This window comes from Ursus arctos, unplaced genomic scaffold (assembly GCF_023065955.2).
Source record: "Ursus arctos isolate Adak ecotype North America unplaced genomic scaffold, UrsArc2.0 scaffold_32, whole genome shotgun sequence".
Classification (NCBI taxonomy): Eukaryota; Metazoa; Chordata; class Mammalia; order Carnivora; family Ursidae; genus Ursus; species Ursus arctos.
Genome location: NW_026623008.1, coordinates 18,988,574 through 19,004,207, shown reverse-complemented (window position 1 = coordinate 19,004,207; position 15,634 = coordinate 18,988,574). Strand labels below are relative to the sequence as shown.

Genomic DNA, 15,634 nt, shown 5'->3' with positions numbered 1-15,634 from the left:
TAGATTCATTTTAGATAAACTGATTTTATTTTGTTGAAAGTGTTTCTTGTGTAAAATGAACGATTATATAAGACTGGTCTGGGGAAGGGAGAAGTTCCAGAGATGGAGGGGGATAGGTTTGTGCCCCCACAGGTCGGAGGATGAGGTGAGAGAGAATCTCTTTCAGCCCAGCGTGTCACTCCTTCATTGGCAAGAGAGAGGATGGCACAGAGCTCACTCACTTTACCCCACTCCAGGGGAGAGAGGAGCAGAAATGGTGGACGTGTAGGCAAAGGGGGGCATCTTGGGGTGACACATGGACTAGCACTACTTCCAGCCTTGAACAGAACCCGGGGATGCTCTGTCCTGGACATATCAGAGGCTTGGGGGCTGAGGTGGTCCTCAAGGCCAGAGGTCAGGAGCCAAGGTACTGCTCAGGGTCAGAGGTCAGGAGGTCGGAGGTTGCTCTCTGGGGTCAGGGGGCAGAGATGGGACTGCTCCTCAGGGTCAGAGGGCAGGGGGTGGGAAGATTGTTCTCTGGAGTCAGAGCTCAGGACTTGGGAGTGGCCCTCAGCCTGCACGACTCCCCAGCCTCCCAGGCCCTCTGAGTAGAGCTCTTGGTTCTGCTCCTTCCACTGTCGGAACTTCTCTCCTGTCAGCTCGGGGTCACCTAGCACTTCCTCCAAAGCCTGCAGCTCCTGCAGCTTTGCCTGTGAAGAGAGCAGGGGCTAAGGAGCCATGATCACCCAGGGAGAGGGGCAGAGCCCAAGTCCAGAGCTCACTCTGGAGTCCAATGCTTAAAACCCAGCACCTGGCCCGGTCTAGCCCTGACCCTCACACTGAGAGGCTGGCTCTGGGAACCTAGAACTTGGCCCAGTCCACAGCCGAGCCCAGAGCTCAGGGCCAGAAACCAGAACCAAAAGCCCAGAGCCCAGCCCTTCACCACACCCAGTGCCCTCCAGCTGACCTTGAGAGTGCTCTGGAGCGCACGCACGCGGTGCACTCGCTCATTGAGCTGGGGGTCTCGGTTGCGCCGCATGAAAGAGCTCCGCCATTGTTCATGAGTGAAGGGCTGTGGCTGGCCCAGGAGGGACACGCCACCCTGCCTCAGCCCCTGCACCATTCCTTCCAGCGCCCCTTCACTGTTGTCTGTGGGAGGGGGAGGCAGATGAGGATGTACCCATCCTGGCCCCCCCAGCCCCCCGCCCTCCAGCTCAGCTCCCAACCCCAGCACAACACCTGTTGGTGGGCCAAAGGAAGTCCGTGGGCTGCCCTGCATGGGGGTGGCTGCAGGTGACGTGTCTCCATGGAGTGGACTCCAAACTTGGGCTGGGCTGGGCTATGGGCAGGGCGCAAGGAGAGGTAGGTATCATTCTGAGCCCTATGGCCTGCTCTCTGCTCCCCACCAGTCTCCCACTCACCGAGGCCGAGCGGGACCCAGCCTCATCGTCAGGGTCTTCTGCTTCTGTCTCACTGTAGCAGTCTGGGGGAACAGGAGCAGTTGGGGAGCCCACTAAGCTTCACAGGGTTTTGGGAGGCCAGGGAGTGGGCTAGGGCTTTGGAGTTTTCAGCCCCCGTTGCAGGAAAGACAGAGGCTCAGCTGAGACCTGGTGGGACCCACCCCTGTGAGACACCCACCTTCCTCTCGGGGCAGGGAGACGCGGCCCGGAGACTGGTACTTGGAAATGCAGGTAATGAGATGGCGCACCCACCTGTGGAGGGACAAACGGGTCTCGGAGTTTTCATCTACTGTATGCCAGGGGTTTGCACCTCCATCCTCTTCTAACTTAATCCTCAGAGCACTTCTGAGAGGTAGGAACTCTTATTAACCCATTTTACAGATGATGAAACTGAGGCTTGGGGAAGTGAGTGCCTTGACCAGCCACTATCGGAGAGCTGGGATCAGAATCCAGGTTCCTGAGCCAGGCTCACAAGCACTCATGTGGGAGCTGGGGGTTGTGGGTAGGTGGCACTCACATGCTCAGATCCTCCAGGGTATCAGCAGCGAAAATGAAGGGTTTGTACACGTCATGGGTGAGCTGGAACACACTGCCAGGGAGCAGAGCGGCCTCACTCAGCCTGGCTGTGCCCATCCAGAACCCATGAGGCTGCCCCGGGAATCCCAGCTACCTGCTGCCCCCACCCCCCACGTCTTCTCCTCTCTCCCTTTCTCGCCCCCTCCCCCCGCGCCGTGTCACACTCCAGGACTTAACTATTTTTTCTTCTGATCCTGTCCACTTTCCAGACTGTAGTTGGAAACATTGATGAGGCCCTCAGCCTTCTCATCCTGGGAGAAGTCACAGTTTGAGGGTCAGCTTGCAGCCCCATTACCCTGGAGGCCCAGTCAGGCTCCTGGGGTGGGCAGGGGAGAGAGTGCTCCCGGGCTCTCCAACCACAAATCTCCTCGTGCCTAGAGCTCAGGGCAGGAATCTGGGGTGGGGGCAGGGGGTGTGACCAAGGGGGGGCCTTTGAGCCAGGAAAGGGGAGCCAAAGATATCCAGGAAAACAGTCCCAAAAGAGAAGACTGACTGCTTATGCATTTGTTCTGTCCTCAGAGCCACGGGAAGCTGCTGCATGCCCCTGAGCTTTACAAACGTTCTTCTCCCTTCCTGCTGTTTTCTCCTTCCCATCTGACTAACCCCCAGGCGTTGATTTCTCAGGGGGCCTTCTCGACTCTTCGGGCTGGACTGTCCACCTCCACTGGGCTCCTACCCACCCCTGGGCTTCTCCTTCAGCATAGCGTGTGTTCCCCAAACGGTCCTTGAGCGTGCATGCACCCTCCCCGCTACCGGCCCAGAGGAGCAGGGACTGTCCCCGTCTGCCCTATGTCCCTAGCACACGGCCCAGAGCTGGGGACGCAGCCGGCACCTGAATGTTCATCGAATGAATAAACAGGATAGATGGAGTAACAGAAGAGGAAGGAAAAGTGGGCAGAGCAGACGTGACTCTGCACTGCCCGTGATGCCTTGCTCAGCCTGCTTTCACACACACATCCGTCTGTGTCTCTCCAGGAGTGACCTTGTTTTACAGACGGGGCTCGGGGGGTCGGTGGCCTGCCCGTGACCACAGAGGGAGGGGCCGGCAGGATAAGGACAAGAACCATGGCTCTGACCCCCTGGCGAAGCCGGGCGGGGGGGCGGGGGCTCACCTGGGGCTGGCGGTACCAGTAGAGCGTGTGTCTCTTGAGCACAAACCAGCAGCGGCGCCAGCGCGGGCCCATGAAGCCGCCGGGCACTTTGCGCAGCAGCAGCCAGCCGTCGCAGTCGGGCTGTCCCAGCTCCCGGCATGACACCCGCCGGCGACTCAGCCGTGTCGCCACGCCTGCGGGAGCACGGCCTGGGTGCTTAGGGGCTGGCAGGGCCACCCGGACCCCCCAGCCTGCACCTGCACCCCCCCAGCATTCCCAGCTGATCTTCTGAACCCATACTCTGGGCTTGAAAGGTTACAGGTGTCTCCCTGAGGTAGGGCTGACTCTTCCCGTTTCAGAGGCGAGGAAACGGAAGATCAGAGGAGGAGTCATTAGCCCAAAGTCACAGAGCTGGTGAGAGGCCCAGGCTGGACGCACAGGTCTGTCACACCCAGCTGTTGAGGAGAGGCTGTGTATGAAATGGGAGGGGTGGTCTTGCCAAACACTGTAAAGACTTCAAAGAGCTCCTATCAGGGGATCCCCACCCGGTCAAGTACGTCTCTTACCTTTTGATTTCTTCCGACCAGAAACAGGACTCTGAAAAGGCCATAAGCGGTTAGAGAAGGGTCTGGGGCCGGAGCCACACAACCCTCCTTGCTGAGCCCTCATCTTACCTTGTCAGGCTGTTCTGGGGCTTCCTGTGTCTCCACTACCCCTGCTGGCAGTGTGGCTGGGGGTGTGGGGGGAACGGGCCGGGACTCAGAGTCAAGGGAGGTAGCGTCTGTCAGGAGGGAGGAGAGAGAGGAGCATCCATGAGACCAGCCCCATGCTGGGCAGTAGGGTGAGGACATTAGAGTGGGGGGGGAGGTTAGAGCCAGGCATCCCACATGCCTTGGCCGGGGCGTCTGCCACTTGGTGGGACTTTGAATCTACCTGTCCAGGTAGGGCTGGGTGCAGGACTTGGGTTTGAAGTCAGGTCAAAGGCAAAGACGTCTTCGGATGGGGCCCTGGGGAGAGCAAGGGGAGGTGAGATGAGTGAGCTCGTGGCACCCCCGCCCAGACCCACCGACGGCAGAGCCTGTTACCTGGGAGACAGCGGGGTGAAAGCCAGCGAGGGGCTCGACAGCTGTGGGGAGCCTGGGGCCTGAGGAGGGGTCTGGGGAACAACCAGAAATGGTGACAGAGCTGACGACAGGGGTCTGAGAGCGGGATGGGGGCAGGGCTGGAGGGCAAGTACCTGTGGAGGGGTCTTCGGGACGGGGACATTCTTCAGCACTAGACTGACCCCGGCTGGCTCCCGTAGCAGCTCCCTCACCACGTTCTTATGGGGCCAGCCCACCTGGACAGGGCAGGAGGCAGGGGGCAGGCCAGGGACCCAGGGCTGATGCAGCCGCCCACGAGGCTCCGAAGTAAGCCAACAGCCCTTGCCCTCGGTCTCCTGCCACTCCTCCTCCAGGAGGCCTCCACCAGCCCTTCACCTTGGCTCTGCCAAGGCCACTCTGACCCGTAAGAGCTGGCTCATCTCAGGGATGGCAGCTCCCCCAAGCCTGGTCTCCACAAGGGTCCCTCCCCACCCACCGGCCCTGGGTTTTACTCAGTAGCCCCTTCACTCCCCAACCCCGTGTCCCTCTCCTCACTCACCACCACCTGCTCATTGACCTGGACAATCTCGTCTCCAGGCAGGATCCGCAGCCGGGAGTCAGCAGGAACCTGGTATGCGGGGTAGGGCTCACAGGGTTCGCTCTCCGTGGGCCTGAGGCAGGCTCAGCTGGAGGGCAGGGCCTTGGGGCGGGCGGCTGAGAAGGGCGCGGGGTTCTCACCTGGGTGCCCACACGGGACACGAAGTGCAGGCAGTTACTGGTGGTGTGGATTTCCAGGCCCTGCCGAAGCAGAGGCTGCAGTCACTGAGGGTGTTGGGGGACCAGGATTCTTCAGTGGGTGGAACTGGGGGGAGAGCTGGCCCCAGGTCGGCACTGCCCAACTTGCTGTGTGACTCTGGGCCTGCCCCTCCTCTCTGGGCCCCTGCCGCCTCCTCCAATAAGGGCCAGAGGGAGGCTGGGCTTGCTGACTAATGAGGTAGGAGATTCTCAGCAGCCCTCCTGAAGGGATCAGCGGGCGGGGGCAGGACAGGGGCAGGGCTGGGGGCTCTGGGGTTCTCAACGAGTCAAAGATGAAAGCAAGAAAGTCCGTGTCCTCTCCCCAGTCCCCTAACCCGCCAGGTCTATGTCCCAGGGCTGGAATGTGTCACCTGAGACCACACCAGCTAAAGCACCTCAGGACTGGAGAAGTGCTTAATGACCTAAGACCCCAGGAAAGTCCCCTGGGCCTTTCACAGCTGTACAGAAGAGGCCTTCCAGCCAGAGCAGGACAGGATCCTGTGGGATCCGACAACCGTACTTCAGGGCCCAGACCAGGCTGCCCAGGCCGGAGCTCACCCGCGGGTCGTCCAGCTGCACGCGCTCCAGCATGGCTCTCTGCTCCAGCAGCTCCTGGGGGCTGCAGTTCAGGATGTGCTGGCAGATCCCGGCCACGTGGCTGCACTGGGGGAGGGGATGCTGAGCCTGCGCCCCTTCCCAGCACGCCCCCCTCCCGCCCCACTCAGTCAAACCCACACTCACGATGCTCAGGACCTTGTTCTCCTTCTCGGCCACTGGACTGTCCTGGAAGCAGAGAGGGCAGCAGCCTTCCCTGAGGCAGGGGCACTGCCTTCTCCCGAGGGCCGGGTGGGCTTCCCTGGGGTCCCTCCCTGTGTCCTGCATGCTGGTCTCCTCCCAGGATGACACGGCCTCAGAGCTTTGGCTCCAAGGTCTTGTCCCCCTGATGCCAAACCCCAGAAATCACCATGTATGCCCTCACCCACTCCACCCTTGCCCCAGAGTCAAACTTCCTGAGCTGCCCCTGCCAGCTAGAAGACCCCAGGCCCCCATCGCCCCCTACCCCGTGGCCAGGCCTCCTTTCTTCCTGCCCCTGCCTCTTCCCAACCCCCACACGTGATCCTGTGCTGATTCACACGTTATAAAAAGCTCTAGCCTGATTTGGTCTCTACAGCCTGGGCCAAGCCTGGCCCTTGGTTCTCCTACCTCCTGCAAGGCCTGGCCCAGCTCCCCACACAACTCCCCAATCTTCTGGCAGGCCGAGAAGTCGTTTAAGTGGGAGAAGAGGTACCTGGCAGGGGGAAGGATGGGAGGGGCAGTGGTTAGGGGGCTGTGATGACCAGTCAGGTCTTGGAACCACTCAGAGCCAACTACTCATCGCCGCATGGGGGGAGAGAAGAGCCGCTCTGACGGGTTCTGCTTGGGGGAAAGGAGATGACTGATATGTCGACAGAGCTCAGCACAGGACTTAGCTGTCAAGCGCCTAAGACGTGCCAGGCCCTGTCCTAGGCGCTGGGGAGACAGGCCTTACACACATGAGTACATCAATAATGAGATAACTCCAGCCGCTGTGAACAGTAGGGAGCTCTGAGAACCTGCAACAGGGAAGGCTTCCCAGAGGAGGTGACACCTGAGCTGGGACCTGCGGGACAAGCAGCAGCACTTGAAGGGAGTGGAGAAGCTCTCTGTGCAGTGTTAGGACGGTTACGATTACACGCTGGGGGTGGGTGGGAACCCAGGCGCCCCGGTGCCCCTGCACAGATAACCTCTTTGCCCGCTCCACGACTTCTGAGCAACAGCCAAGCTCTGTTCTTCTCTCCCAGGCCCCGGAGGAGGCCAAGGATGAGAAGGGCCCCCTCACCAGCCAGCCCAACGAGGGGCTGAGGAGGGGCCCAGGTACCTGTTGAGCCAGAAGAGGAGGACTCGGGCCTCACGCACCAGCCGCACCGCTGCACTGAGGACATCAGCAGGGGGCTCAGCACAGCCTTCCAGGTGGCCTCGGACCAAGCTCTGGAAAGCACAGGTCCCCTCGAGCAACCCCTCTGTCAGGCTCTGAAGGTTCTCTGTCTGTAGCCCAGAGCTCTGTGCCAGAAAAAAGGCAGGCTGTCTCCTGGTAGTGGCCAGCCCCCCATCCACAACCCCCAGGCGGTTGGAAGCCGCAGCCAGCGTGGCCACCGTTCACTCACCAGGGCCCGGAGCTGTTCCACCCCTTCCAGGATGAGCTCCTGGTGGCCCAGAGGCCACACGGTCAGAGCCTCAAGGCTTCGGGGACAGAGCTGGAGCAGGCACTTGCCAGACAGCTCCCAGTCCTCAAAGCAATAGTCCTGCAGGGAGTCATCGAGGCCTGGAGGGAGAAGAGGGGTGCCGTGGCCTTTTAGGCCACTTCCTCACTCACACAAAGCCCTTTTCCCTCCCAGCTGTTCCTAACCACAGTCCTGAGACCACGCTGTGTTCTGCCCATTTCACAGATGACACTACTCAGCAAGTAAGTTAATTGCTCTGTGCCTCAGTTTCCTTACCTGTGAAATGGCAATAATAAAAGCACCTACTTTCTGATCATGTGGGTATCAGATGACACGAGGCATGTCAAGCGCTTGGCCCATTCCCTGGTTCATGGTAGTCGGTAAGAGCTGCCATTGTATCATCACCAGACTCTCTGACCTGATCTACAAGGCCCTGTATGACCAGGCCGCCACCTGCCTCTCCAGTCTCATCTCCTGGCACAGCCCCTCAAACCCAATACTTTCGATCCAGAGCGCTAACTCCCTGTAGCTCCTGGAATGCCCTTTTGCCTCAGGGTCTTCTATGGGCTATCTCTCCTGCCTGGAGTGTTCTAGCTCCTTTACTCCCCCTTTTTAATCTAACTCCCTCCAGGAAGCCTTCCATAACTCCCCAGGGTGGGTCGGGGGCTCTCCTGCTCCCACTGCCCCTCAAGCTCTGGGCCATAAATAACTGTTCATCTCTAATTCTAGCCCATGCCTGGCACAGGGTAGACAAGGCAGACCAAAAATAGGAATAATATCTATCGAAAGCTTATTCTGTGCTGGGCAAAATTTTAAGGGCTTTCTACATATTAACACATTTGGTGCTCACTGAATGTAGACGGTAATGACTACTGTTATCCCCATTTTATAGATGGGAAAATTGGTACAAACAGAGATTAAGTAGCTTGCTCTCTCTTTGAAGGAATTCCTTCCATGTCAGGCTCCATCGCCGGGGAATGTGAGTGTCATTAATAGCTCTCCCTCATTCCCCATGTGACATCAAGAACACTGGACTGGGAGTTCCTGGACCTGTGACGCCGTGGCTACAGACCCGGAGCAGCTCCTTTGCCATGTACAGTGACCCCGCTGCGCTGCCGTCCTCCCCAAAGTGTCCTACACTGAGCCACACAGACCAGGCACCTGCCATGATGGTCTCATTTTGTCTACCTCCTGAGATCATTGGTGACTTTCTCATCTTATGGATAGAGAAACAGACCTCTGGTCGCAGAGCTGGTGAGTGGAGGGGCGGGGCCTGGAACTCGGCCTGGGAATCTGACTCCAGCCCGGAATCCCTGCTTTTCCAGGGCTGATCGCCCTGAGCCCTGAGCCTGCCAGCAGCGTCGTCCGTTTCCCTCCACTCCTTTGGGAGCTTCCCCCACCAGGAAGGCTGTGGGGACTCACCTCCCCTCTCCTAGCTTCAGTCTGGGCCGTTTCCCACCCAATAGGGCTCACGTCCTCCCCCTGAGTCCCCCAGGGTGGGGCTGCGCCAAGCCCTTCGGTCTGACTGGGCCTTCTGTTTCTCTCAATGGGAATCTCAAGGTGGGGAGAAGGGAAAAGACAGGAGGACCGGCCCTATTCCAAAGCCCAAGCAAATCACTTCCTGGCTCAGTGCGTCAGTTGCCGCTTCTGAAAAATGGGTTTAAAAACAGCCCACTGAGCCCTGGGGCGGAGGGAAGATAAAGGAGATTGAGTGGGCCTGGGCACAGTAGGGCCGCCCCTCTGTTTTCATGACACAACCACCACCTCCCCGCCGCCACCCTGGCAGCCCCTGGCGATGCTGGGGCGATGGGAGACCCCTCTGAGTTCTCAGGCCCCCCGGGGTCATCCCGGCGATCCTTCTGCCTAGCACAGTACCGGGTACCTGGCAGGCGCTCTATAAATCGCTTGTTGACTAACCAACTGGCAGACCTGGCTCGTCCTTCTCCCCTTTTCCTCTCCCCGTCGCAGTGCCCCTCCAGCCCGACTCTGCCCAGGCCCACCTCTCAGCCAAGATGCCACCTTCCCGGGGGTCCAGGTCGCTACTGGCTCCATGGCCGAGACCGCCCGCTGGGATCCGCTCCCGCCGGGTCCCGCCCGCGCAGGAATTTCCGCTCCCGGAGTCCGGCCTGGGGAGGGACCGGGGCCGGGCGCTGGGCGGAGCCACTGGCATACCTGGGTCCAATTTAGACCGCCAGGTGAGGCGCCGCGACCGCCATCGGCCCGCCCCCTGCCCGCCTCCTGCCCCGCCCTTCAGGCGTCCTTGGACTGCTGGGCTGCCTGCCTGGAGGCGGTGCCACCGGTGTGCGACCTAGGCGACTTGGGGGCGGGCCGGGATCCCGCCCCAAACTGCACTTTGACCTTTAGGCTCCGCCAAAAAAAAAGAAAGAAAGAAAGAAAGAAAAGAAAGAGAAAGAAAGAAAGAAAGAAAGAAAGAAAGAAAGAAAGAAAGAAAGAAAGAAAGAAAGAAAGGAAAGAAAGTCAGTCATAAAGGTGAGCAGGGAGTGCAGCCACAAAGCAGAGGTTAGGGAGCCAGAGCCCTGGCTGCAAACATCAGCTCCGCGGCTTGTTAGCTCCGCGCCCCTCCCCACCCAGCGTCAGTTCGTCTGCAAAATGGGCTGCTGTGCATAATACCTGCATTAATAGGTCTAAAACTTTTTGGAATAGGGGTTTTTAGCCTCCCTCTTTTTTGGCACACAGACCCTCTGGCAGTCTGGTGAAACCTATGGACCCTTTCTCAGAATAGTGCTTTTGGAAGCGTTTAAAAAATGCTGAAGGTGAGAATTATAATCAAAATATATTTAAAACACAAATTTATGGGACACCTGGGTTGCTCAGGGGTTAAGATTTGCCTTTCAGCTTGGGTCATGATTCCAGGATCCTGGGATCCAGTCCCTGCACCAGGCTCCCTGCTCAGCGGGGAGCCTGCTGCTCCCCCTGCTTGTGCTCTCCCTCTCTCTCTGGCAAATACATAAAATCTTAAAAAAAACAAAAACAAACAAAAAAAAACCCAAACCCCACAAATTTATGATTGGGGTGCCTGGCTGGCTCAGTCAGTAGAGTGTGCAACTCTTGATCTCGGGGTTGAGTTCAAGCCCCACATTCACTGGGTGTAGAGAGTACTCAAAAAAATAAAATCTTAAAAAAAAATACACCATGAATTTATGACATAGTAATGTGTTTATCAGTATTAAATAAGACTTAAATTTTCCGTTTCTACAGTATCAGCGTGTTGTTGGTCAACTTGAAGAACACTAAACTGTGGGGTGGTCTTTGACTCACCCCTTTGCACACATTTACCAGTTAACAGCTAAACATAAGGAACGCAGGAGCGTAATGGAGAAGCCCGGGTCGCCGGGGTGGGAATAGGTACGTTCACCATTTGGTCACTGACCCTCTACTAGGCCTAGAGGTGCCCCATGAATGGCAGCTACATAGCAGGAGTGTCTGAAAGAGCGCAATTTTTAGTAGTGGGTTAATAACCACCACAATTTTGAAATACTCGTGAGCATATATAATATTGAGATAGTTGAGTAACTTTAATTTAATATAAAATATCTGTGATTTCAATAGGTGAAAAAGCCATAGATACTGCTGATACTTCAATCCATATAGAAGGAAGTGGTAAGTTTTGGTTACAGGTTAGTGAATATATATTAGTTTTTCCCATCCAAGTTTATGGGGCCCCTAAATTCTGAATCCCAGTTAGGAGCCTTTCACTTGGAACAAGTCTGAAACATACTGTTTGTAGTGGTCACCATCATCACCATCGTCACCACCATCCCAGGCCAGGTGACTCCCAGGAATCAGACAGAATCAGTGCCATTTGCTGTGTGATGGAGCCTCACCTCAATACCTCTCTGAACCTGTTTCTTCCTGTCTAAAACAGGGACACCTAGACCTTAGCGCTGTGATGATTTCCTTGAAGTACTTCGAAATCCGTCACATGGGATAGATCTGAGGTATTATTGCTTTAATTTTGTGGAGAGGGGCCTGGCCTTCCGACTGTCACTTTGGAATCCCTACCAGTGCCCCAATACCCAGCCTTCAAAGCCTGTCATGATCTTGCCCTAAAATCCAAATTCTGCACTTGGCCTATGGATGGCTCACCTAGTGTGTGTGTTTCGGCTGTCCTCATTTAATGATTTCATATACATATCCAGTTCTCTGGAACCCGGCCAGCGCTGCTGACATGTGGCATCAGACATGAATGCAAATTGTTGGCTGCTTCTTTCAAGGTCCCCGCAGGTCCCTGCAGGCCTCGCTCCCTCCCTGGTGACCCAGTAGGCTCCAAATGTGCAACACAGCCCTCACCTCTCTGGCTTCCTCCTTTGCCTCATGCCTCCTCACACCGTGTGCAGCATGTGTCCCTCCATCACTCCGCTTCAACAGCCCACCTGTAGCACTCTGGGGAAGCCCAATAAACACAGACCTGTCTCCACCTTTCTGATTTCACCAAACACCTACCCTGAGCCAGCCAGCCAGCCCCTGCCCTCCCTGAACACGCAGTCCTGCATGGGACAAACAGGCAGGGACTCACCACTGTACTCACGTGCTCCCCTAAAAAGACTGGGGGCCTCACATCCATGACATGGCCTTTATTTTGTGCCCCCAGCACCTGGCAGGGCTAGGCAGGTAAGGGTAGAGTAAATGGTAGCTTCTATCTTAAAGGTAGTTTTATGAGTTTAGAGATGTTACTTCTGCACGTTTGTTGTAAAACATTCAAATGTTAACAGTAGGTCGTTATATCTCTATTCCATTCCCAAGTGGGGACCACTGTAAAGTTTCCATTCTCTACGTAGGCAGATACTCCACATGCTATTCTGAAAATGTGCTTTTTTTTTTCACTTTATGAGAAAGTTAATATCAAATTAAATAATACACGTTCACTTCTTAGAATACTGCCTGGCACAGGTGGCTACTGTTTTTTAGCATGCCATGGACAATTTTCTTAATCAGTATATACTAATCTTTTATTACTGTCCCCAAGCCAAGAATAGGAAAGTCCCTGCAGGAACTTCATCTTGGAGAAAGAAGTGATATGTGCCTTTTCCCAAGGTAGGGGCTGTTGATCCAACAGAAACCAAGTGAAAAGGCTTACCAATGTCTGGGAAGATGGGGGGTTAATAAGGCACCCTGCTCCTTCTTTGCTGAGGACTGACTGGTGATATCCAACCATCTGAGGGGTAGGGACAGAGCCAGGACCAGGGCTGGGGAGACCTTCCTCGTACCTGGTCCAGGTCTCAGACTCCTGAGCGCTGCCAGGCAAGGCCTCTCCTGCCTACCCAGCCTGGCCTCCCTGGTGAGTGGGGGAGGTGCTGCTCAGGCCTGATGCTGATCTCTCTTGACAGCTGCTCCTGAGGCTGGCAGGACCGGGCAGGCGGGGGAAGGGACCAGATTTAAAGGTCCAGTTGCCCCGCCCCCTGCCAGACCTGGGAGAGCGGACGCTGGTGAGCATCCTCTGACGCATGGCTCTCATGTATATGGGAGGTCAGAAACCTCTATGCACTCATTTCCGCTCCTATCATGAACACCACTACTCCTCATTCCTGCTTCTACCCCACAGGCCGCCAGGGAGACTAGTGGCATCCACCATGAGATTCCGACGCCTGACCCCTGGCTACTTCCGGGTACTACAGGTAAGTACCTCTCGCTGATGGCTTCTGCTACTGACCCCCTACTTTTCCCCTACCATAGCTGGGCTGACATCCCCAGCAGCCAGGCTGTCACGTTTCCTGCCGCCTGAGCAGCAGCCAGGGCCCAGATGGGCAGTGAAGCGAGAGGGATTGGGGTGGAATCTCCCTGGGGCAGCAATGGCATCTCCTTCACTCAGCTGTACCTTCTAGCTCCTTCCCACCCTCTACTTTCCCGGAAGTCTCAACTGACCCCTCAGATGGACCCTCTGTGTACCTCCAGATGCAGATAGCTGGGGAGCTGAAAGCAGAGCCCCGGAGTCCACTGGCTGGGGTTGTGGCTACACTGCTGGCTGTCCTCGGACTGGGGGGCTCCTGCTATGCCGTGTGGAAGATGGTGGGGCAGCGGCGGCCACCGCGGGCCTGAGGATAAAGTAGGCGGCCCCTCACCTGGTCCTGGGGGAGGTGACTCAGCAGGGGTTGCAATCTCAGGAGCCCATTTCTTTTCTGCGGGCCAGTCCCTGGTCTCACGGGGAGCAGGACAGTATGAACCTGATCCTCCCCTCCCCTTCACTGACCTGGGCTCCATCTGGGGGCTCCAGGTCAGATGCCAGGACCCCCGAGGGAAGGCAAGGCTGTAGGTTCCAAAGCTAGACCAAGTGAGGAATAGATACCCTAGGCCCTGTAAACAAGAGTAGCAGAAAACCCCACAGGGCAGGAGCTGGGGGGAGTGGCCTGGAGGTTAGAGAGTCAGAGGCAAGTCTTCTCTATCCAGTTCCTTTATTGGGGGTGAGGGCACCCAGAAGAGGCCATCCACTCCCGAAACCCAGGGCCAAAAAATGTTGGCACAGTCTCTCCCAGCCTCGCCCTTGCCTCACTGTCCATGGGCAGCCCCCCTGCCTTGCATCCTCAGGTCAGGTCAGGGTGTTGTGTCCATCTCAGGGACCTCAGTGGATACTTCCGTGGGCACTGCCAGTCGCTGGGGGGTCACATAAGAGCCCATTCCCGCTGCCCTTTCGGCCTCTTCCTGACTGTAGGGCTCCACGCTCAGCTGCTTTAGCCTGGGAGAAAGAAGAGTGAGAGTTGGGAGTTGACCAGATGCAAGCCCTGTCTAACCAGCACTCATCCATCAACCGTCTCCTTACTCCTTCATACCTTTTCTTGTGGTCTTTGGATCGGAAGTGGATCTTCAGGGTGGCGGAATCGATGAAGTATCTCCTGTAGGGATGGGAGGTGGGTAAGAAGAGTGAGGTGATGGCTCTCAGGTACGCCTACCTCCCTGAACCTAGCTCTTCCTGACGCCGGGCAGTGAGCCTGAAGGGATGGGAGATCAGCTGACCCACGGGTCCCACGAGAGGAGACCCAGAGCGTCCCGGGGCCCGGACCTCACGCCCCCGTCGCGTCCCGCCTACCCTTCTCCAACTCAGGCCAGACCGGGCCGGGACTCACGCGCAGGCCAGACAGCGATGCAGGCCGCCCCCTGGCAGGTCGGGGTCGGGCTCAGAGCCCGGGTCTGGCCGAGACCGTGCGGGAACCTGGGGCCGCAGCTCGCGGTGAATCTCATCCAGGTCCGGCCGCCGCCGCTTCGCCTTCATCTGGCGGGCCAGAGAGTGGACTCGGTGCGCACCGGTCCGGCGGGAGCGACCCATGGCCAGCGACCGCGGGGCCGGGCGGCCCAGAACCGGGTCCGGCGCACACGTGTGGGAGCTTCCGGATTGTTGGGTGACGTCACGTGACGCCCGGGGGCAGAGCCCGCTCCTCCAGACCGCCTCAGATGACGTCATTCGCGCGGTTCGAGTCTTGAGCGCCCCCAGGCGGCCGTCGACGTCAGTGACGGAGCGCCGGGCGCGGCCCAGAGCGGCGTCACCCGCCACGGGCGAGGCTCTCGCTGGGGGGCGGCTGGGTGGTGCGTACCCCCGGGGGATTCCGGCCTCTGCCCTCCCGTCCGGCCTCGCCCCGCCTATCTCTGCGCCATCCCGGGGCACTATCACCCCTTGCTTGTTCCCAGATCTTAGACTCCAGGGTCAGAGGGGAGAGGGAAAATGCTTTGAGCAACCCTGGGAGGCACTGAAAAATGGCTGTGACGTGAATAAATGAGTTAATGAGTAAGAGTGACTACGTTTGCGATCCCGGCCCCCACAAGGATTCCTGAGATACCTCCAGTTCCTGACAAAGCCCTCACCACTTCTCGCGGTTCCCCACTTATTCCCTTGGATCTCCAGCCTTCATCCACCCCCAACCAAATCCTTGAGCAAGGAGTGTTCCTCCTCAGGGAGCACAGTGCTCGGGCATCCACTCAGACTGAACTGGGGTCAGCTCCTCTCACAAGAAGAGGAAGTGCTCAGAGAAGGACCTCTCATCTTTGCCCCTTTCCCTGAGCTCTGGACTCCCAGGCAAAGGCAGAGGCACAGCCTAGGTGTTGTGTGCTCAGAGTGGGGAGTGGGCCCAAGAGCCTTTCCCCATTCATCGGAGCCTGGTGCCTTCCTGGCTGACCAGAGGAGCTCAGCAATAATTCAGGGACTCCAGCTCTTTGGAACCTGTTGCCAGGTAACAGGGAGACGTGCGCGTGCATCCCCTGGGGAAAGGAATCCGTTTCCAGCCCAGACAAAGCAGTGAAATGTAATCCCAGGGTGCCAACTGGGGGCCTTGGGAGCTCCTCAATCCAGTTCACAGCTGAATGGGGATAGAAGGCAGGCCCTGCTGAGGGCACAACTGGTATGGCTACAGTCACAGGGGCTCCAGTGTGGGTCTTGGGCCCAAGGACTTTATAAATGGACTTTG

General features: G+C 57.6%; 3 protein-coding genes across 11 annotated transcripts; 1 reads left to right on the top strand and 2 right to left on the bottom strand.

Moving 5' to 3' along the window:
- Positions 1–8: 8 nt before the first annotated feature.
- CNKSR1 (connector enhancer of kinase suppressor of Ras 1) lies at positions 9–9,506 on the bottom strand. 8 transcript variants are annotated; one of them, XM_026516976.4, is made up of 21 exons: positions 9,224–9,506; positions 7,167–7,324; positions 6,881–7,062; positions 6,187–6,271; positions 5,725–5,766; positions 5,542–5,646; positions 4,927–4,986; positions 4,748–4,816; positions 4,344–4,445; positions 4,192–4,262; positions 4,040–4,113; positions 3,781–3,887; positions 3,673–3,703; positions 3,128–3,300; positions 2,193–2,266; positions 1,957–2,028; positions 1,618–1,691; positions 1,401–1,462; positions 1,219–1,318; positions 947–1,128; positions 9–689 (listed from the first exon to the last, which is right to left on the bottom strand). In XM_026516976.4, the coding sequence occupies exons 1-21, from the start codon at positions 9,273–9,275 to the stop codon at positions 420–422; spliced, it is 2,145 nt and encodes a 714-aa protein (XP_026372761.1). In that variant the 5' UTR covers positions 9,276–9,506; the 3' UTR covers positions 9–419. The 8 variants fall into 8 exon arrangements, with proteins under 8 accessions (XP_026372761.1, XP_044246442.1, XP_044246443.1 ...); XM_044390507.3 differs by lacking the exon at positions 4,344–4,445 and having other exon boundaries at positions 9,224–9,459; XM_044390508.3 differs by lacking the exons at positions 7,167–7,324; positions 9,224–9,506 and having other exon boundaries at positions 6,919–7,048.
- On the top strand, positions 6,808–14,959 carry ZNF593OS (ZNF593 opposite strand). 2 transcript variants are annotated; one of them, XM_044390513.3, is made up of 5 exons: positions 6,808–7,003; positions 7,398–7,465; positions 8,249–8,477; positions 12,787–12,859; positions 13,137–14,959. In XM_044390513.3, exons 3-5 carry the CDS (start codon positions 8,443–8,445, stop codon positions 13,278–13,280), a joined length of 252 nt encoding a protein of 83 aa, XP_044246448.1. In that variant the 5' UTR covers positions 6,808–7,003; positions 7,398–7,465; positions 8,249–8,442; the 3' UTR covers positions 13,281–14,959. The 2 variants fall into 2 exon arrangements, with proteins under 2 accessions (XP_044246448.1, XP_048077923.1); XM_048221966.1 differs by lacking the exons at positions 6,808–7,003; positions 7,398–7,465; positions 8,249–8,477 and adding an exon at positions 11,095–11,182 and having other exon boundaries at positions 13,137–13,534.
- On the bottom strand, positions 13,603–14,590 carry ZNF593 (zinc finger protein 593). The gene is made up of 3 exons (XM_026516979.4): positions 14,303–14,590; positions 14,009–14,071; positions 13,603–13,914 (listed from the first exon to the last, which is right to left on the bottom strand). The coding sequence occupies exons 1-3, from the start codon at positions 14,500–14,502 to the stop codon at positions 13,773–13,775; spliced, it is 405 nt and encodes a 134-aa protein (XP_026372764.1). The 5' UTR covers positions 14,503–14,590; the 3' UTR covers positions 13,603–13,772.
- Positions 14,960–15,634: the final 675 nt, after the last annotated feature.

Excerpts from the sequence above, each read along its gene's own strand:
- ZNF593OS (XM_044390513.3), top strand. The coding sequence starts at position 8,443 with ATGGATAGAGAAACAGACCTCTGGTCGCAGAGCTG. Across the intron at positions 8,478-12,786 it reads GACCTCTGGTCGCAGAGCTG|GCCGCCAGGGAGACTAGTGG; the intron begins GTGAGTGGAGGG and ends TCTACCCCACAG. Across the intron at positions 12,860-13,136 it reads GCTACTTCCGGGTACTACAG|ATGCAGATAGCTGGGGAGCT; the intron begins GTAAGTACCTCT and ends GTGTACCTCCAG.
- CNKSR1 (XM_026516976.4), bottom strand. The coding sequence starts at position 9,275 with ATGGAGCCAGTAGCGACCTGGACCCCCGGGAAGGTGGCATCTTGGCTG. Across the intron at positions 6,272-6,880 it reads CTCCTCTTCTGGCTCAACAG|GTACCTCTTCTCCCACTTAA; the intron begins GTACCTGGGCCC and ends TCCCCCTGCCAG. Across the intron at positions 4,987-5,541 it reads TGCAGCTGGACGACCCGCGG|GGCCTGGAAATCCACACCAC; the intron begins GTGAGCTCCGGC and ends CTGCTTCGGCAG.
- ZNF593 (XM_026516979.4), bottom strand. The coding sequence starts at position 14,502 with ATGGGTCGCTCCCGCCGGACCGGTGCGCACCGAGTCCACTCTCTGGCC. Across the intron at positions 14,072-14,302 it reads CATCGCTGTCTGGCCTGCGC|GAGATACTTCATCGATTCCG; the intron begins GTGAGTCCCGGC and ends CCATCCCTACAG. Across the intron at positions 13,915-14,008 it reads TCCAAAGACCACAAGAAAAG|GCTAAAGCAGCTGAGCGTGG; the intron begins GTATGAAGGAGT and ends TCTTTCTCCCAG.